Below are 22,876 nucleotides of genomic sequence, written 5' to 3'. Positions count from 1 at the left end.
GTGTATTGTGGTTAGTTATAACTTATATACTGTAATTTTCATTCTGGTGCTTATATTCAGGTTCAATGTCTGTTGGCTGGTTGCACACTAAGTGTCTATGCTTTACAACCTAGATACAGATCAGAAAAAAAGTAACAACTTACTGTTTAATTGAGTAGTCGATCGGATCTTTATATCATGTTGCAGTTCTGCTGATCACATGTTTGAAATTTAGTGTTTGCTACTAGCTCGTATTACTTTCAAATTATGCCGGATTGAATGTGATCGCAAGAAAGTTTCTTTTAGTCATAATTATTTACAGGCCTGTTAGATTACAAGCCTGTGAATTATTAAGTTTTGCCTAGAAAATGGCATCCCAAATATTGTTGCAGGCTTGTAAAAAACTGCTTCTGGGGGTATGGCTTGTACGAGCTTAAGTGCACAAGCATAAAAGCGAATAGATAACATCAGGTGTGACCATGTTAGGGTATATATTACTAGTATATGATTTTTTGGTTTCAATTTCTTATTTAACGACGAAAATGGAGGCTTTTAACGACGAAATTGTTCGTCGTTAAATGTCCTTTTTCTAGTAGTGTTCATTTGTCTCCTAAAAAAATGGCTTCAGATACATACTCATTCCATTTATTTGAATATCTCAGCAAAATAAAAGGGCGAAAACCTTCAGAATAATGAATGCCATGAAGATCTTACGCATAACTCTCTCGCCTATTTTACACAGGTATTTTAGGGTTTTATCAATTCATGTTTTTGGGTTTATAATCTGGATTTTATTCATGCCGAATAACGATTTGTTGCTTAATTTTTGTTGTATTTCGTTTTCTTTATTATTGGTTAACAATTTTTTTTTTATTTGCATGTGGTCTCCCTCCATGAGTTGGAGAGAGAGATGCAGGAGCGGTGAGCGACATGACGGCGAGGCGGTGTTGAGGCGCGAAAAGCGGTGGTCGAGGCGCTGCCCGAGGCGATGTGCAAGGCGATAGGTATTTTTCTACATTATTATTATTGTCGTTATTAGATCAGTTTGATTTGTGTATGTTTCTGATAGATTTGATTTGTGTGTCTCTGATGTGGGTTTTCAAGCTAATTAGAGTTCAAAATTCAGGGTTTTTCTACATGATTTTTTTTCTTTATCTTCATTTTTTGCTGATCTGGATGCTGAGAATTTTGGTTATTTTTTCACGTTTATTTGACCATTTTAGTTTTTTTAAGATCTAAAATTAAATAAATTTTGGTTTTTTGGCCTAACCTACTTTTTTTGGGTTTGTGTATTTGTGTAGTAATAATATCATGTTATTTCCAAATAATTCTGATATGTGTATTTTTGGGTCTGTGTATTTCCAAAGAATTGTAGAAATCATGCTACTTTTTTTGGGTCTGTGTATTTGTGTAGCATGATTTTTACAATTCTTTGGAAATAACATGATATAATTTTTCACTCTATCTCTTGATTTTGATTGTGGAATTGTTGAATTTCATGGAAAATAGTGTTTTCTATGATAATTTTCTCAAAATTTCTTTGGGAATCATTTCAAATGAATTTAATTGTTTTTTTAAACAGTTTAACTTGGGGTTTTTTGGATTTAGCAAAAAAGTGTATCTTTTCTTGCTATTTTGTTTGATTTCCTGCTGATTTTGTGCAAATAGAAAATGATTCTCTGTTTCATGCTATTCTGCATGCTATTATGTTTGATTTCTTTTGTTCGTGTTTTTGATCGTGGAGTTGTTGAATTTCACTTTAAAACAGCATCTTGTATGTTGTTATTGTGATTTTGTGGTCTATTATGTTATGCTGAAATTGGTTTTTGGTCGAAATGTCCTCAATTTTTGGAGTTGAATGTTGGGATTTCAACATTATACTGAAAATCAGTGTCAGTGATTGTATGGGATTTCACTGTTCTCTGTGTTAGTAATGTGTTAGTAATGTGTTTCTTTGTGATGATTTATTGACTCGTGCTTTAGTTTTTTACATGAACCAGTTTAAATTGGTGTGGGTTGTTGGTAGAAATGTTTTAGAACCTAATAAAATCTGAAATAAAAACCAAATAAATAACAACTTATGTAGACTAAAAGCATGAACATTAATCATTAATTAATAGTTAATTAAAATCAGTAAAATCATGCAAATTACTATTTTGTTTAAGAGATTGGTGCAATTGGCGAACTTAACACCCAAATGAAAATCGAACTTGAAACTGTAACTCTAATCTGAAAAAACCAAAAGTATATTTCAGATTTCTTGATTGATGTAGATTTACATTTTTTCATGCTTTTAATCAATAAAATCTGAAGTAATTACTTTTAATCAAGTAAAAGCTAATCAAGCAATTTACATTTGCTGGTGAATGATATTTTGTTTTTAATGGGGGCACGCGATCGATTTACATAATTCATGTTTTTTATGCTCACCAATGTATACTCACCAAATTATTAGCAACAAACGATGAAATTATAATTATCACCAAATTATCAGCAATAATAATCAGCAAATTATATCACCAATGTAAAATATTCTCTTTTAATAAACAATAATTACTTTTATTTAATTTAAAAACTAATCAAGTAATTTGAATTAATGTTGAAAAGTAATTATTAAGAAAATACTTTGTAATGGACTGATTTTTTCAAGTAATTAAAGAAATTAAAATCAAATAAGACACGATTTAATTAATTAAATTCTGAGTCGATTTATCAGCATGAATTCAAGTCTGAAATAATTAATTAAATTAGGTTAAAAGCATGGCTATTACTATTATTTTTGTTTGATTGGCACATACCGTATGTTGTTCGTTATTTGATCCCGTTATGAAGTTTTAACTCAACTTAAAATCTGCATAAAAACCAATCCAAGTCGATTATTTTCTGATTCATAATTGTAATAACACAAATGTAAACAGAAATTCGTAATTTTTCCAAACATGATTTTAACATAAAAAAATATAAGAGATTATTTAATTAAAAGCATAAATTAAAATTTGAAATAATTTATAATTAAAATTAATAGAAGCATGAAAGTTACATACCTTGTATTTTGAAATCTGCAATTAGAGTTTAAAAAATATAAGAGATATTAAAGCATTAATTAAAATGTGAAATAGTTAATTGGAACTCATAAAAGAAACTTACATACCTTGTGTTTTCAAATCTGCAAAATAAATTAACGAAATTATATAAGTTAGACCGATTTAATTATAATGACAGAAATATTATAAATAGAATTATTAGAGATTTATAATTCTCTCAAAAACCCTATAAACATAAAAAAAATATGAGATTATTTAATTAAAAGCGTGAATTAAAATTTGAAATAATTAATTTAAATTCATAAAAGTGTGAAAGTTACATACCTAGCTTGTATTTTGAAATATGCAACATTAAACAAACATGAATTAAAATGTGTATTATTTTCTAAAAAACATGGTTTTAACATAAAAAAATGTAAGAGATTGTTTCATTCAAAGCATGAATTAAAATGTGAAATAATTAATTGAAATTCATTAAAGCATGAAAATTACATACCTTGTATTTTCAAATCTGCAAAATAAATGAAAGAAATTATATAATTTAGACCGATTTAATTCACGAATCATTATTAATTAAAAATTGTTTAATTTATGTTATGCATACTATAATTCCATGTATTTTATGCATATTACAATTTTATTGGCCTTATCCTTGTTGGTTATGCATTAATATTCACGAATCTATATTGAAAGTGTTATTTTTTTTATTTTTTCTTGCAAGGATTCGTGAGAAAAGTATACTTACTTGTATGGGATCAACTTCAAGAACGGTGATATAGTTCTTCTGAGAATCACACTTTGCGAATGATTCTTCTTCTTCTTCTGAGAATCAGTGCTGAAGAACGTTGTTTTTCAGTTCTTGTTTTTGGGGTTTTTTTGTTCTTTGCAGATTTTGGAGATTTTTACTGTTTTTTTGTTTTAATATGTAAATTTGTTTTAATTTGGCAATTAGAATAAGCTGTAATAATTTGTAATAATTTCTTTCCGAATGTTTATTTTATTTCCTGATTTAAGTAATCAATCAACCCTAATTGTGGTAATTGACATGCATAGATATTATTCTGTGGGTACAATGAATGGGCCATTAATGTGTTGGGTGTTAGAAACTGGTAGGTTCTGGCATACACTGTTAAACAGTGAAGGGTGTTTTTGTAATTTTATTGGGGGACACGAAAAGTTAAGTTACAAAAAAGACCTCAGGAGCTGGCTTATATAATAGAGATTATTGTTGTATTGAATACTCTTGTAACAATCCGTAACAAGGCAAGATGGAGGTAATGAAGAATGTCAAAAGTAATAAATTAACCGTATTATTTGAAAGAATCAAAGTCATAATTTGCTAATAGCATGTCAAAACAAATGTCAAAGTGTTGCATGACGGTCAAGTAATCCATATACGCCGTATATAGTTGGAGTCAGATATCACTGTGTGATGATGCAGCCATGTCATGAAAGGTGATGATTTCATATCGTCACTCCATATTAAGCGCATTTCAGCTACTGAATTCCAAACATTACTTTGAGTAACGTTCTTATTTCAGTCCAATTCACCACCTAAAATATCATTTCAGCTCTCTACCAAATACTTTTAAAAGGATAAGTTAATAAAAATTTCAGGTAGCTGGTAATTTCAGGTGATTGAAATGAGTTACCAAACAGAGTCTTAGACTACTCCGTCCGTTTTTTTCTATGCACGTGATTTAACGATTAAATAATGTCGATTGGTATTCCATTTATTTTTTATTGAAACAGTGCAAATTACGTCTATTTATAATATTTTCACTTTTATCCAACATCTGACATTGTAAAAGTGTGAAACGTCTAAGCCCTTATGGAAAATTTTAAGAGATTAAATACCCCCATAAATTTAATTGATTAAAATAATTAATTGGCACAATTTTTGACAGAACACTAATGACATTTATGTGATAATGTAAAATAAAATATTCTAAACGTAAATAATAAAATGGGACTCCCTAAACGAAATACGTGAAAAATAAAATTGGACGGATGAAGTATATACGGACAAATGTGAATGATATAAAAATTTATACACCTGAAAGAACACATTTTCGTAGGCCAGTAATTAAAGAATATGAGTAATACTACATCTGTTTCAAAATGATCTTTGCACTTTCTGTTTTTATTCTGTTTCAAAATGATCTTTACACGTTTTCGTTTTAGTCCATTTCATAAAGTGTTTTAAATTGTGTGCTATATACCATTTTTTGACATGAAAATATATTATCTTACCCTTCTTATCCCACAACATTTAAAAATTTCCATTCAATTTCTTTCCTTTATTTGTTTTTTTTTCTTTACACTCACCCACCATTTTACACATTTATCTTACTTTATCCATATTTTATTATATTTACCCACTTTTTACACATATTTCCTCTTTTATCTTAACATTTGTCCAAATATTAATCATAAAGATCATTTTGAAATGGAGTTAGTATATGGCAATACGATATAAAAAAAATACGAGGACGTATTACTTTTGTTTTTCCTATTGATATAAATTAAAACATATCTCATGTTATTATATATAATGTCACTAGTCTTATATGCACGCGATGCGTGCGAATATAAAAACAAATTTGATCCCCTTGAACAAACATACTTTAAAATCAAGATCAAATCATTAATATTAACAAATAACACAAAAATTTCAGAATTCTTTTGTTTTACCTTAAAAGAATTATGACTTTTAAAGGACATACAATTAATGGAACACACTCTAGAATCTAAATACTCCGTTTGGAGCGAGCAGTCTTGCACATTTATTTTACTCAAATTGGAGGAAATGGAATCGTTTAACTAAACCTGAAATACAAAAGATCTAAGGTTTACCATACATGTAAAACATCATCAACCAGCTAGACAATACTAATCCCTTCATAACAACCATGCAATTATAAGTTTAAGTAGAAGCGGCGGCTGCTTTAAGCCTAGCAAAAATGATATTGGCAAACTCAGCAAACTTAGCAGTCTTAGGCATGTAATCCTTCACAGAATCATCAGCACAGAACTTGTCAGCCCAGGCTAGGAGGTTAGACGTCTTCTCCTTGTCCAGCAACTCAATATTAATTGTTTGTCTTTTCAGTGACGGGCAACCATCCCAAGTAGCTCCCAAAGGAGATGTCAAGGTAGCCAATACTATCACCCCCGAAAAAGGGACTTCCCTTAGCTGCATTTGACAAAGGCATCCTCAATCAATGACAACCCTTGTATTGTTTCCTCTAAAGCTACTGCTTTTGCTACCTCTGTTTGTGCCTTTGTTGTTCTTTGTAAACTTGGGAACCACTGCATTTTATTTTTTTTGAACAATTAACACAAACATTTAGTGTTTAATACAAACGTTCAAAATTCGACACTAATTAACCAGCTGAATCATAACTAATGGATTGTGTCGAGCTTCCTAAAATAGAATGATGTAGTGCATCAATGATCTCTAGAGCAATTGAATAGTGCACGCAACATCAAGTTGTATGGAATTATGAAATTATTATGGTAATTTTCTCTTTTCAAAATAACAAATTAGTTTTCTCAAAATTAACCAAACTGAAACTTCTAAAACAACAGAAAGTATACCTTATTAATTTTCGGACGACCTTCCGCCTTAGGATCCAGTAATGCCTTCCTGTCTTTATCGAGCTTCAACATAGTCACAACCATATTAGAAGGGTGAATTCCAACATTAAAATTCCAACTTTTAGCCGCTTCGGCGAAACCCGAGGAGAAGAATCGAAATCATCTGAACAACAAAAACAACGTTAAAAGTCACATAAATTTGAGAAGGAGAGATAAAATTGTGGAATGAGGGTTGAGAAATCTTCAAGGTCAACAAAAAAAATAGGGTTGAACTCGGCTATAATCGACCAAAGGTTCAAGTTTTTCATCTGAATCCCCCTTTTATTTGAATTAATCAATTAGAAATTTGTAATCAAATGTGATATTATATTAAGAATGGAGGGGTAAATTGCAATTGGAATTGTAAAATACTCACAATTATTGATTTGGAAACTTCTACTTTCTAGATTTGTGCAGAGCTGCAACGAAACAATCAACAACAACCAGCAGCACAACCAAGGGTTAATGCATTACCACATATACTTTTGTACAAATAAGTAGAGAAAACAGAAGTGTTAATGCATAAGGAAGAATACCTTGAAAGTAAGAGATTCTTCTCGAGAAACGGAGATTTTCTATAGGTACAAACCCTGCTCAGAATATATTGATTGCTTCTCTAACAGAGAATGGCAGGGTCACAACTCCCTATGCACCCGGTTTACCATATAAGCAGCAAATGAAGTCTGAAAGATAGTCCAAAACACTAAGATCATGCTCCACGACAATAATGTAGCTGAAACACAAAAACTGACAATAAAAAAAGTTTCTTAATTAGCTATCTTCCAATAAAAAGCCAAAAAAAGAGGTCAAAAATATTAAGCATTGAAAGATACCTTTTGGGGCTCGAGGAAGTAAATTCGGCATGCTGTGATGTGTTTCAAAACACATCACAGGGGCATTTCTGTAAATACAGTTAATTTCAATGGTACATGTTTTAATCGTAATGGTACATGCTTTTATCGTAATGGTACTCCGTTTAACGAAATGGTACTTTCTTTTTAATGAATGGTACACAAAATACCCCTGTGATGTGTTTTGAAACACATCACAACATGTCGAAATTCCGCTCCCTTTGGGGCTCAGCAATGATCTAATAACTCAGGCTGCTTTGAGTCTCGGTTTCACATCCATGACATCTGCTTTGAATGATTCATCTTCTGTACCATAAAAATTTTAAAATAATCAGGAAATCACCCAAACTCCCCCTTCTTGACGTTTAGGCACCTATTTGTTTGTTAAAAAAATAGGCCAGGCTTGCTTTCCAGGTCTGCGATACTGCAAAAAACAAAAACACAGAAGCTTGAACTCTCTAGCACAAAACATAATTCACATGCTATCAGGCTTTTGTGCATTGGGATTTTTTCAAAGCAGTACTGATTGATCTCCGACGAAGATTATTCTTAATAAGCATTAAAAAATATTTGTATATGTAAAAACAGAAACAATAAATTCCAGGCATGAATATCCTATAGTAAAAACCAATAAAAGATATTCACTACAATAAAGAGTATGTTGTTAAACAAATAAATGTCTATGAGGATTCCAAAGCCAACAATGATATATCAGAGAGTTAATATAAAGGTCGTATTTTAGCTTTATCACAACCTAAAATATTGAGATACATATTGATGAAGTTAACGTTGGTAAGGATACCCAAAACCTAAAAAATCTTTTGCACCTAAAACTATTGACAAAGCAGACACATTCACTAGTACATCAATATAGAAGCATCCGAGGAGAAGTGCAAAGTACATGTCTATGATTTTAATTGATAGGCAGCTTATTTATTTCAGAGTTATTCATTATTATATTGAAATATTTATTCCTTCAAACAGCACATTCGGATATTCATCACCAAGTAAATATTTATTCCTTCTAATGTCGAGTATTAAGACTTTTCATCATTTTGATAACCAATTTGATAAATTACTTAACTATGTGATTCAATTCACTTGGCATACAATTCCATATAATTCACATACTTCATGCACATGTAAACAACTCTAAACAACCAACATTACGCAACACTATCATAGTTGGAATAACTATGAAAGAGCGATATAAGAGCTTTAGTGTGTGTAACAATCAGATAATTGATCTCAGTGAAATCCTCTAAGATAAAGTAAATTATCATCATCAACTCTAATCAACCAACAAATTATTCAGATAAATACATAATTTTTTAGAACAATAAAGCTGTAACAAAAATTTTCAAAGGTTTACTCAGAGAGCCAAGGGTTTTGTCTTTAACCATAAGGTCAGAACCTCTAGTCCACACTCCACAGTAAATTATCAACTCGCTTCGCTGTAGTACACATTAAACTCCAAAGTAAGATCTTATTTCAAAAATGCAATATGATATAACCACTTCTTTCTGTCAAAACTATGGAATGCTCTCCTGCTGCTATAATTGTGGTTTGAAAAATGGTAAAAAGTTTATGTTCCTCTATTACAATTTACATGATATATATTATTACAATTTATAATACTATTATTATTATTAATTATTATCTGTTTTTCGAGACAATAACATAAAAAGATAATAATCTACCCCCAACAAAACCACTCCATCAGCAAATATTAGAAAGATAACTTCATACAGAAAGAATAAAAGCAGCAGAAGAAATAAATGTATTTCTTCACCAGTGACCAATATTAACTTAAAATAAAGTGAAGTATTTATTTTCTCCTTAGATGCAAATAAAAAGAATATTTTCTTTAACAGGAAGAATATTTTCTAGAAAATATTGGTGTTAGTGATGTAATGAATATCATGCTTAAGTGTTTTCCACAATTTATACTGATGAAGTCCCTCACAATTACTACAGTCATGGCTATTTACTAATCATAAAACACTAATTCTGTGAAATATCCAAGCACCGAAGATTCACTAAAATATTGTGCACATAACAGTTAATTCATATAAAATCCAGTAGAGTAAATTAATATTAAAATAAACCGTGCAAATCTAGTAAACCATTTTTTGAGCATAATAAATTAAGGAATAAAATGTTTACAAATATACGTACCGATCTCCCTCTATATTTCTCTCCCTTTGTGTCTGAACATTTCGTACGCTTGACGCATCACCGGTCTTGAATATCTACCAACCTGAGAAAATGGCCGAAAGCAAGGTTTTTAAGAAATCTCTTACTTTTTTCTAGGAAACAGACATAGTAAAACACACAATTATGTTGATGAAAGAATTAATGACAGCAGGGTTCATAGACTATTGCAAACAACTAATACAATGCTGAAATTTTAATAAATTAACCATACCCAGAAAATATTACTCAAAACTACACCAATTAATGGAAAAAAAATATGAATTTAACAACAAATTTCACCTAACTATATCACCTTTTCTTCAATTGGACAAAAACCCCCTTTCAAGAAATCTGGAAAAGCAAATTAAAAAGATTGAATTTTTCACCTCATTTCTGAAATGGGTCCCCGAACAAACCCTAAAAAACTCAATAATTTCTAACATTTTAAAGCAACCCCATAAATAAATTGGGGGAAAATCAATTTGCAGGTAACCCAGAAAAAATAAAAATAACCCCAGATAATAAAAACTAACCAGATCGAAGTTGGATAATTACCAAACTCCATATCAATATATTGCCCAGTTTTCGGCGAGTAAAGCTTCACCAAATCTTTCCTTTGCATCACAAAAAAATACATAAGATGAAATTGATTTCGAAAAAAAATTGAAAAACCTCTTGCAGCAGAGAAAAAGAGTACTTGTAGGTAATTTGAAAGACGTAAAAAAGAGTTTCTTCCTGCCCAAGTTTTCTCTCGGCGTACGATAAGACCCTCTTCCTTATCATGCGTCGTCGCCATGGCTGGCAAATCCAAAGATCGGAAGAACTCCACGAAACCTAAGGGACCTGTTTCTGACTCTCAAGCGAAGAAGATGAAGTCAATGGACGAAGTTCTTGGTGTTTTGGCTATGGAGGTTGAATCGGATGATGATGGTAATCACTCGGTGGAGGGTACGAATGCTTTGGGAGATGAGAATGTGGTGTTATCTCCTAGAACCTCACTCTTGGAACTGAAATCTCGATCGGAATCGCATCGTACATTCTCGTCGTGGTTGTTGGTGATAAAGTCTGGAAAACAGAGTCAGGTAACCCCCATTCCTATTTTTCAACCTGATTGTGATGCAAACTTGCATAAAACTGAAGATATTGTTTGCATTGAATTGGATGATATCCAAGATGAGGTGAAATACTGGAACTCAGCATTAATTTGTGCTGTTTTAGGTGCTAATCCTCCCTTATCTGTTTTTGAGGGTTTTTGTAGAAGAATCTGGAAAGATCTAGGGATTGATAAAATTGTTGCTATTGAACATAGTGTTTTTCTGGTCAGATTTTTCACTATGGAAAATCGAGATAAAGTTCTTGCTGATAATCGACCCACTTTTGATAAGAAACCTGTAATTTGCAAACCTTGGCACAAGGACATTGTTGATTTCAAAGATGAAGTCAAGGTGGTTCCTATTTGGATTCATTTTTTTTTTCTAGGCAAGAGCAAGAATATATATTAACAATCAGAGAAACCAAAGATCAAGGGAACATACTCCCACTGATCCAAACACAAAATGACCAGAAGCCACCCACACTACCCCTCACACAAGTTGGAAAACCAACTGTGATCACCAGGGTTGACATTCCTAGGGAGAATGTTGCTAATTCTATTATGTACACAGAATTTGATATTCTTACACACTGTACTAGGAACTCTAATCTGACCATTCCAAAGAGCATTATTCCTTTCACACCATACATGATAGACAGTGCTAAGTATGCTGCAATATATGACACATTTCTTGAATCTGGAAAGCTTCTTCCTATGAGTCCACTTAATCAGAGAAACAAGATCATAGTGACTGGTATGAATACCTAACCAAACAGCAATGTCAGACCAGCATTGCTTGCTGTATTCACATCTGAAAAACAGATGTGAGTGGCTTTCAACATCAGTGCCACATATCAGGCACCAATTATCAGGGGTGACACCAATCTTCATCAATTTCTCCTTGGTGTTCAGCCTCTCCAGCATGGTTAACCATGTAATGAATCTGTGTTTAGGTATGTTCAATCTCCCCCAGACTGCATAACACCACTTCAAATTCTCAGAACCAGTTGACATACTACTATAGGCCTGCTTGATTGAATACTTAGGCATTGCCACCAACTGTTGTGATGAAATGTAGCTTTTCATCAAATCCTTTACCTGACATATTGCTTTCCAGTACCAGCTATCAGACACTTTTGGTGAGTAATCCCACCAATTTTTGTCTCTGATATACACTGAATGCACCCACCTAACCCAAACATTGTCTTTCTTGGTGGCAATCATCTAAACATGCTTCCCCATGGCTGCCACATTCCATAATTTGAGATTTAGAAGACCTAAACCCCCTTCTTTTTTAGGTTTGCAAACATTCATCCATGCCACTTTCCCTAGGCTATTAGAATCAGCTGAACCATGCCATAGATAATTCCTGCAAATGGCATTCACTTTCTTGTAGATCCCTTTAGGCAAGATCATGATTTGGGACCAGTATGATTGCAGAGTCATCAACACAGAATTTACAAGTGTAAGCCTTCCAGCAAAAGAAATGTTTCTTGAACTCCAAGTTTTCACCCTAGCACACATATTCTCAACAATTTTGACACATTCAGCTACTGATATTTTCTTTGAAAATATGGGAATTCCCAAGTATCTGAAAGGAAAGCTTCCTCTGGCAAAACCAGTCATGTCTATGATTCTCTTAATGTTATTTGGATTCATTTGAAACACCTAGATCTTAAATTTTGGGGAAATCGTAGTTTGGGTAAGATAGTGAGTTCTATTGGGGAATTCATCCAAGCTGATCAAGCAACCATCAATAGGGACAAACTGCAATTTGCTAGGGTCCAGGTGGAAGTTGCTTTATCTCAGGATCTACCTGATTATGTGAAATTCCAGGATGAACATGGTATTTTGAAAACAATTAAGGTGGGATATGAATGGAAGCCAATTTTTTGTGAACATTGCAAATTACTAGGGCACCTTGTTGTTGACTGCAGGAAGAAAAAAGGGAAGAAGGCGTGGGTGACTAAAACAAACCAGACTATACAACCAGTTACTAGGGACAGTGTTGTTCTGGATACTAGTGATGGGGAGGAGGGTTTTGTACAAGCCATCAACACTGTCCAGATTAGACAGGAAAGCATTTCACCAATTGTGGTGGCAAATTCTTTCCAGATGCTGCAAGATAATGGGGGTAACATAGAAGATACCATTGATAGTGGTGTAACTGCATTAGATGATGGGGGTGGAATACCTCCTGATTCTAATGGATAGATTTCTATTTTGGAATGTTAGGGGGTGAATAGGGGCACTAAACAAAAAGATGTGAAAGCCTTTTTGAACTCTAACAAGTGCAGCCTGGTTTGCCTCCTTGAAACCAAGGTCAAAACCAAGAATTTTGGGGGCTTTGTACCTTAATTTGTTTGCTGGTTGGGCATTCACTTCCAATAGCATGTGTCACCTGGGGGTAGGATCATTCTTGCCTGGAATCCATCTGAATTTCAGGTGAATCCTTACTTTTGTTCTAGTTAGTTAATTCACTGTGACATCAGTACCAAAAATGGTACTACCTTTGCCTGTTCTTTTATATATGCTCACGACTCTCAACATGAGAGAGTTTATCTGTGGAAAGATCTTTGTACTCTTGCTGGAAACATCAATGGTGCTTGAATTATGATGGGGGACTTTAACTGTGTGCTTAATACAGATGAAAGGGTAGGTAGTGCAGTTAGATTGAATGAGATCCAAGATTTCCAGAATTGTGTCAACTGTTGTGGAATGGAGGATGCAAAGTTGAATGGTAATTTCTTTACTTGGAACAATAAACAGCAAGGCAGTAGGAGGGTTTTCTCAAAACTGGATAGAATCATGATTAATCAGGACTGGTGCACTCAGTTTCTAAACACTGAGGTATGTTTTAAAAATGAGGGATACTTTGATCATTGTCCTGGCAACATTTCTGTGTATCCTCACCTTGCTGTGGGGAAAAAACCTTTCAAGTTCTTTCCTATGTGGCAAGCAACACCACAGTATAATGAGATTGTAAAGCTAGCATGGAGCAAGAATATTCTTGGTACCCCTATGTACCAAGTGGTACAGAAATTGAAAAATGTGAAAATTGCTTTGAAAAAACTGAATAAGGAGGGGTTTGGAGACTAAAACTGCTCATCTTAACCCTGCTGATAATGTGATAGCTGACAAAGAAAAACAGGCTCAACATGATTATATGGTGGCTCATAAAGCCATGATTAGCTTTCTTGCTCACAAAGCTAAAGATAGGTGGGTCAAAGAAGGGGATGAGAACACTGCAATGTTCCATAAATCAATTAGAAGAAGACAGATGCAGAACACTATCCTGTCAATCAAAGACATGAATGGCAAATGGACTACTAATCCAGGGCAAGTTCCAGTTGTGTTTTTGGATTACTATAAATGGCTTTTGGGAACTAAAGGTGGTGACAGAACTCCAGTCAAGCAGTCAGTAGTGAATAAAGGGCCTTTGGTATCTGATGATATGGCTTGTATGCTGTCTAATAGCTTTTCTAAAGAAGAGATTAAGGTGGCTATGTGGGACATTGATGGTAGCAAAGCTCCTGGCCCTGATGGGTTTGGAAGTTCTTTCTTCAAGGATGCTTGGGAGGAAGTGGGTGAGGATGTGTGTAAAGTTGTGCTGGATTTCTTGAACAATGGAAAGCTGTTGAAAGAAATTAATGCTACAAGTATCACTCTCATTCCTAAGGGGAAATGTCCAGAGAGTGTGCAAGAATACAGACCAATCTCTTGCTGTAATGTGGTGTACAAATGCATATCCAAGGTTCTCTGTAACAGATTGAGAATTGTTCTACCTGAGGTGATTTCCCAGAACCAGGGTGCTTTTGTTCATAGCAGGTTTATAGCTCATAACATCATGGTATGTCAAGATCTGGTGAAAGGTTATGAAAGGAAAAACAACTCTGCAGGGTGTCTTATTAAACTTGATTTACAGAAAGCTTATGATTCTGTTGATTGGGATTTTATAGAAGAAATGATGGTGGCTCTTAAGTTCCATGTTCACTTCACCAAGTTGGTCATGCAATGTGTGAGATCTCCTAAATTTTCTTTATTTATTAATGGTTCCTTACATGGCTTTTTTGAGGGGAAAAGGGGGCTCAGACAGGGTGATCCATTGTCTCCTCTACTTTTTGTGCTGTGCATTGAATACCTTTCTAGAACTCTGGTGATGGTTGGTGAGAAAAAAGAGTTCAGATTTCACCCAAAGTGTGCAGATGTCAAACTTAATCATTTATGTTTTGCAGATGACATAATATTGTGTTGCAAAGGAGAATTTAAATCTGTTCACTTGTTGATGCAAGGGTTTCAGCTTTTCTCTATGTCCAATGGGTTGAAAGCAAGCCCCTCCAAGACCTCAGTGTATTGTTCTGGATGGATGATCACACAATGCAGAGAATACTGGAGATGACTGGTTTTGCTAGAGGTGTTTTTCCATTTAGATATCTTGGCATACCAATATGTTCTAAGAAGATAAGTGTGGCTGATTGTGAGAAAATTGTTGAGAGAATGTGTTCTAAAATCCAAAGCTGGAGCCATAAAAACCTCTCCTTTGCTGGCAGATTAACCCTGGTCCAGTCTGTGCTGATGACTATTCAGACTTATTGGGCTCAAATCATGATTCTCCCAAAGAGCATCTTGAAAACTGTCAATAGTATGTGTAGATCTTTCCTTTGGAATGGTGTTGCAGAACATGTGGGGCCTGGGAAAGTTGCTTGGAAGCAGTTGTGTAGTTCAAAAAAAGAAGGGGGTTTGGGGCTTATTAATTTACATGTGTGGAATACAGCTGCTATGGGCAAACATGTATGGATGGTAGCCTCAAGAAAGGAGAATGTGTGGGTCAGATGGGTAGAGTCAGTGTATTTCAAAGGAGGGAATTGGTGGAATTAATCTCGTAAGAATATTGATAGCTGGTACTGGAAGTCCATCTGTCAAGTGAAAGAAATGATGAAGCTGCATTTGTCTGAAGTTCAGTTGTGCTCATTGTCTAAGTATTCAATTAAGTTGGCTTACAGTCAGCTTGTTTCTCCTAGTGGTAACAAGATGTATTGGGCTAATGCTATTTGGTGTAAATTAGCTCAGCCTAAACACAGGTTCATTTCATGGCTAGCAGTTTTAGAGAGACTGAGTACCAAGGATAGATTGAAGCTGTTTGGGGTCTCAGTGGATGATTTATGTCTTCTGTGTGGTGTTGAAGTGGAAAATCACAGTCACCTATTTTTTGGTTGTCAGTATAGCTCAAGATGTTGGGAGCAGATTGCTGGTTTCCTCCAAATCAATACAAGTATAAGAAGCTTGCCTCAACTGATTAAATGGATTCATAGGAGAAAGTTCACTAAGTTCAGGAAAGGGGTGTTATTCACCTTTGCCTGGTGCTTAGTGTACCACGGGAAAATGGAAGACGCTAGTGCACTCAAGTCCTTCGCAACACTGTCCAGAGGTGCAATATTCGCCAAATCCGACGCAAGCAGCCGCGCCAGGGGCGGTCGCCACCATCAGAATTATGGCAATGGTTAGCAACAAGAGAACATCAACAACATATTTCTTTGTATTCATCTTTGCTAAGTTGTGTTAAAATAGATGTGTGTTTTATTTGTTATATGTTGATGCTAGAAACACATTATATTGGTTCCCTTTTATAAACTTCAAAGTCAATGCATCTTATGCAAGCTGGACATGACCAGATCAAATCATCATGCATTCATGCATGGTGGTGGCCTCATCTTAATTTGGAGTTATTGCATTTCAGATTGGATAATTAATTATTAATAATGACTTTATTATGATGTCAAGTACGCAAGTTATATATAATACTTTCACTAATAATTGGTGTATAAAACTGATATTGATGTCGATATAATACTGACATACGACTTAAGACTATGTTATGTTCACTAAATTTTCACTTATTCCAGTAATAATAATTATAGAAAAGTCCAAGAAAGAGTTGCTAAAGATTGTCCGAGTTCTGATAATTAAGTTTTAATAAGTTCAAATAAGCTATTTAAATTCAATTGATATAGGTATGATATATGAAACCCTAGCTTGAAGGTGCATATAAGCATTCAATGTATTTCATGAATTATTTATTTTTAACTAACACGCACTGACGCACATATAATAGATATCTCTTATGTTTAATGGTTCTCAATATGGTGTCTTTCGGACAAATAGGGGTTTGAGACAGGGTGATGTCATCTTCCTCTCTAAACCTTGTCATGATAATAACATTTTCATTGAATTCTCATCAGATTCTTTTTCTGTGAAAGATATATCAAATTCGTGTTTTTTTTCTTTTTTTAAATACAAAGCCTATTAGAATGATTTTTGAATTAAAAATTAGGTAGACATTTGTCTACCCATATTACACAGTAAATCCGCCCCTGCACGCACATATAATAGATATCTCTTATGTTTAATGGTTCTCAATATGGTGTCTTTCATACAAATAGGGGTTTGAGACAGGGTGATGTCATCTCCCTCTCTAAACTTTGTCTTGATAATAACATTTTCATTGAATTCTCATCATATTCTTTTTCTGTGAAAGATATATCAACGGGGGCATACCTTCTCCAAGGGAATAAGTGTGGGATTTATGAAGCTCGTCACACCACCATTCCTAAAGAGTACACAACCACAAAATCCACCTCCCTTGATTGACATCACGGCTTGGGACATCCATCTCAACAAGTTTTTTGTTTACTTATTTCAAAAAATAGTCTTAATGTTCCTAGTATCTCCACCGTACATTGTAATTCATGTGCTTGCAATAAAAGCCACAAACAACCTTTTATTCGTCTACTATTACTTTTACATCTCCTCTTGAGTATGTATACACTGACTTATGGACTGCTCCTATATATTCTCATGATGGATTCAAGTATTACATAATTTTTGTTGATGTCATCTCTCCTATTTTGTTTGTTCTGGATAGAGATTATCTTTCACGTATATAGAAAAAAGTTGGCGATTGTCCAGTTTTAATTCCATCGAAAGTATATATATGCTCCCATGAGATTGACTCACTTTTGCTTCGTTGATGATGTAATGGTGAAATTATAGACGCCTACGTTTGACCCCTGACCCAAAGCAAAAATTCCGGTGATGAACCTATAAACCACTTGTCAACGCTCTCCTGACTAAGCAACATGCTACAACTGACTGAAACGGTCCTTGAAGCGATATTTCTATTTGTAGTAATTTCCAGAAACAGTAAATGATATTCTAAGTAGCTACTAAATATAGAACCCGAACATGATAGATATTGACTAGAAGATAAAATTGCACTCCAATTAATCTTTTAGAAGAGTTAAAACCGTAAGAAAAGAGATAGAATTCGGAATAAACCGGAAGAATCTAGAACGTGCGCTACACCAACCTACCAGCGGTAGATATTTCTAGTATTGACAGGCTAGTGACCGTTATTTCTTACAATGCATCCCATCTCCAGTTATTTCCTATGATGCAGTTTGTGTTTCACCCAATAACAAATATTCGCAAAAGTTCCAGAATATTCTAAATCCGACGTGGAAAGTAACAGATTTGGCGCCACCTGGCCAACACCACTTAGCTAGAATATTTTAGCGCTTGCAGTCGAATTTCAACGAACTTCTAACTCTTTTTAAGTCTATCTTTACCCGGCCAATTTACACTATAAATAGGGGCCTTAAACCTCCGTAATCATTCACCGTCAATCACCCAAACCTAAGCTTAAGTATGAACCAAGCATGAATATTTTTCCTACGTTCCGAATCGCTCTAATCCTTGTTAACTCCTGTTATCAAATCTATGTCGATACACACACCCAAATCGTCCTGTTTCTAAGCTAGATTATAGCCGGATCTCTAGCCTAAACTAGGGGAATCTAAGGAGAAATCTTAAGGTATACTCTGGAGGATTCAAATCAAGACTCGGGACCTGTCATCCACCAGGCAACTCTAAGCTTAAACGGAGATCTAGCAAATTAAAAGGCAAGTGATATTTGTTTATGAGAACCGCAATATAGCCAAAACTATATTGTAAGTGCATAACTTTTAATCTCTTTCGTGACCTTTTATAAACTGCTCACCTAATCTGGTTAATTATCACGTACGTCTAATAAGATAATCTCTGGACAATTTGGATCTTGCTAGGTTCCTTAAATTAACATAAATCATGTTTTTACGTTGTCCATTAGGCCCCATCCCATCGGATCCGAAATTAACAACCCGCCACGGAACACCTGACCCACCCAAACTAATACACGAACCCAACCCACCCGGAACACGAAACCAACCCACCTAAAACACGAGCGAAACTCATCCTAATTTAAACAAATTTGTATATTTAAAATGCTAATAAATTATAATTATATTGTGTAGATATACACTAACCACATTCATATGAGTAAGTGAATAACAAAAAATGTAATTAATTTAAGTTCATACAAAATTTGTAATTTTTTAACGCTTAATTAATCGTCCAAATCCACATGACCCAAACCAGCTCCTAAAACTCATGTAAACCCAACAAATCCACCTGACCCATCAGAATCACATCTGTCATAACCCACAAAGCCCATCAGACCCACCCGACCCGCACAACCCACTTCGACCCACGACACACGTAACCCATGAGGCATCATGTACTGCGTCAATTTTTTCCGACACAACCCACCACTCGACCCATCTTATATAATTTAACTGAGGCGGGTTGTGTGTCAATTATCCCCGAGCCACGAACCCCCAAACCCACCCACGACCCACACAACTCGCCACATTGTTCATCTCTACCAATGAAAAGATAAAATCAACATTATAACAAAGACAAGAATAAACGAGAAAGAAATTGGTGTAGTAAAAATAGATAAACTTGCGAAAGTCTGTTAAAAGACCACTGAAGATTTCATTACATACAACCTTTAATCTTAATAGAAGATTTCATTCAACTAGCAAGCAGGCACATATATACGAACTTAGCAAGGTTGTCCGCCTTCGCACATTTGGCCGTCGAAGGAGGCACCCCAGTTTAGCAACAGTCTTCCTTCAGAATTCTTGACAGCCACTTCGGGATCCTGCGCAGCTGCAATGGTGGCCACCATCACAATAATGGCGACGGTAAGCAGGAAGAGAACCTCAACATATTTCTTTGTTTTCATTTTTATTTTCATATTTTCGCTGCTATAACAAAAATGGACGTTTTCCTTTTATAGTACGCGCTCCGGTCCATTGAATTGGTGTAGTGACAACGTGATGTTCCAATTTTAATAACGTAATCAAAGTCGATGCTTTCACGTACTTGCATTATATTGTGTCAACGAATAGACATGAGCTGGTAACATGATGTGCAATACATATTAGTATACTCCGTATTACAAATAGGAAGAGGGTGGGAACCATCATGCTACCTATCATATGTAAATCCTCAATTTTAACCAGCATATAGTTCTTTCAAATTGTCTTTTTCATAATCATTTAAAGGTAAGGTTATCTTAAACATTTTAGGGGTCTTGTGCTATGTATATAATTGAATATTTTATTCTATAAATTTTTTGAAGTTACACAGGAAAAATAACTCCAAATTTAATCAAATATATATAAGAAAATATATAAGAAAATATTTATGATCACAACACTATTGTCTGGATTATACATCATATCATGAAAATTCATTATTCCAAAAATATGCATTATTTCAAAAAAATGTGTTTGTTTTACAAGTGAAAATAGGAAAGCAGTTTTCCTTTTTTTTTTGTGAAGGAATGGGAAATTTAAAAGGAAAATTTTATTCATTAAGAAAGATTCATACGACATCTACAAGAGAAATATAGATATGGTAAATACATGAAAAATTGAATCAAATAAATGTTTCCTTCATCAAAATTACGGTCGTTGAATAGATCTTGCATTGTAGAACGTCTCTCGTATATAACCCTTGAACATGCTGCCTTTTCAGAGGGAGGGTCTAACGATTTGTTGTAGCTGCGAGGCTGATTTCCAAATGATTCATCTGAATGTACTCGGAATATTGATATTTGTTGCGATGCCGCATAAAATTTTACGAGCGGACCAATTCTACATAAATCCACTACGAATGAACGACAAACCAAACATATTAAAACTAACTCCACCATAGAAAGACTAACGAACAAAGACGAACTTCGTCCATATGGTGAAAATTTATTGAACATAAGAGACATTAACTTTTATTTAAATGAAGGCAAAGGGTTTCAAAATTAGACAATTTATGGCCTATGACGGCCAAGAAAATAAAGTTAACTGGCGTCAACAAGTTGCTCAAAGCATCACCTAGCAGACAATTCTAAAGTTAAAGATAGGAAATATTGCCTTATCAGGAGCGGGTACATCTGACAGGATTTTCATCATAGCTAGGTTACTCTGACTGAAAGCTTTTGGGGTGTCCTTCGTAATAGAATGTATAGTAGGAAAAGGTAACCATCGCTGCAGCGACCATGATAATTTAGGGGAATAATGGATGAACTGATCGAAGGAAATAATTCCCTTGGTCCAATTATGCATTTAATGCTAAGTCTAATAAATGTGGTTCAGTATTAATTAACAAGTTAGTAATTCAGTGAGATCAAGTGAACTGAATACCTAGCTAGAGGCCGCTTCAGTTCAAGTGGAAATAACAATATTAATCCACAACTTACTCTTGACTGAACCCGTAGGGTCACACAAATAGTACGTGAACGGATCAAGTGAATATATTATTTATTAAGTACTCCATTTATGATCTATCGGAAACGACGGATCTCGGTTCCAGTGGGAGCTGAAATCGTCAAAAGGCAAAATAAAGAATACTTCGGAAATGATGATATTGTCGGAAACGGAAATATATGGTTCATGACGGAAATATAAATATTATCCAAGTCGTAGATGTTACCGGAAACAGAAACATAGTTCGTATCGAAAAATATTATCGGAAATAGAAATATTGCCGAAATCGGAAATATTGCCGGAAACAGAAATATTACCGGAATTAGAAATATTACCGGAAAAGGAAATTATTTCTGGAATCGGAAATATTAACGGAAACATAAATATTTGTTCGAAACGGAAATGGATTCTGGAATCGGAAAACGAATTGGAAGCTCAACGAACGACAAGCCGACAAGCGAGCTGGCCCATCGCTCGAAAAGCAAAGGCCGAGCGCATAGCACTGAGCACGAAGCCCGGCGCCAGCGCCCAGCCGATGGGCCGCACCAAGCAAACAAGGCAGCAGCACACAGTGGGCCGTGTCAAGCAAGCAAGGCAGGAGCAGAACCATGGGCCGCGCCAAGCCTGCAAGCCCGCCAAGGCAAGGCCGCAGCGTGATGGGCCTTCGGCCAACTACGGTTGTGGCTGGGCTAGGCAGGCACGCGCACCAACGTGGCCCGTTGTGGCTGTGTTGGATTGCTTGGTCTTGGGCTCCAAGAAAAGTCCGATTGCTTAATTACCAAGTAACCTTGGATTAAGTATTCCTAGTCCTATTGGAATTGATTTAATTAAGAGTTTAACTAAAGTTACAATTCTAATTGGATAAGAATTTCAATCCTAGTAGGATTGGTAATTCTCTTCCTAGTAAGACTCAAATTCCTTATTTCCTACCCTATAAATATGAGGCTAGGCCCTCATAATTATACACATCAATTACATTGGAAATCATATTTTTTTACTTACATTGTGTTCAAGGGAGAACATAATATAGCCTAACCCGAATACATAAAACCTTAAGTAAAATCCTAGTTGGTTAAACCTAAGGTGGATCCGAACGTGCTGTGGACTTTCTACGGAGGGGCAACGTTTGGGGCTCTAAAGACTTATTCTTGTTCGGTTCGGGAGAAGCAAGGGAAGGCACGCATCACATTGTATGTAACCTATATTATGCTAATTGACTATGTGACAATTAATTTTGATTATGGCTTTATGGTTTTTCCGCATGAATTATATTATTGTATTATTCATAACCTAACATTGATATCACGAGCCTCTAATTAATTCCATAATCAATTATAGTTAACATCGATTAAATTTTATAAATTTGCAATGAATTAAAGTGGTGATTAATTTCGTGGATGTAATTGATTACAAATTCGTGCTATTATTTGA

At 34.6% G+C, this 22,876-nt stretch overlaps 2 protein-coding genes and 2 pseudogenes across 2 annotated transcripts; 1 reads left to right on the top strand and 3 right to left on the bottom strand.

Annotated features, from left to right (window-relative positions):
* Positions 1 to 5,949: 5,949 nt before the first annotated feature.
* LOC110791777 (glutathione S-transferase U17-like) lies at positions 5,950 to 6,704 on the bottom strand (annotated as a pseudogene).
* Positions 6,705 to 8,723: 2,019 nt separating this feature from the next.
* Positions 8,724 to 8,802, bottom strand: LOC130466666 (uncharacterized; annotated as a pseudogene).
* Positions 8,803 to 11,282: 2,480 nt separating this feature from the next.
* Positions 11,283 to 12,023, bottom strand: LOC110791778 (uncharacterized). Its single transcript, XM_021996541.1, has one exon. It carries the CDS (start codon positions 12,021 to 12,023, stop codon positions 11,283 to 11,285), a length of 741 nt encoding a protein of 246 aa, XP_021852233.1.
* Positions 12,024 to 15,731: 3,708 nt separating this feature from the next.
* On the top strand, positions 15,732 to 16,304 carry LOC110791780 (uncharacterized). Its single transcript, XM_021996543.1, has one exon. It carries the CDS (start codon positions 15,732 to 15,734, stop codon positions 16,302 to 16,304), a length of 573 nt encoding a protein of 190 aa, XP_021852235.1.
* Positions 16,305 to 22,876: the final 6,572 nt, after the last annotated feature.

Source organism: Spinacia oleracea, chromosome 1 (genome assembly GCF_020520425.1).
Source record: "Spinacia oleracea cultivar Varoflay chromosome 1, BTI_SOV_V1, whole genome shotgun sequence".
NCBI lineage: Eukaryota > Viridiplantae > Streptophyta > Magnoliopsida > Caryophyllales > Amaranthaceae > Spinacia > Spinacia oleracea.
The sequence above is the reverse complement of the archived record's forward strand: the minus strand, read 5'-3'. Positions and strand labels throughout refer to the sequence as shown.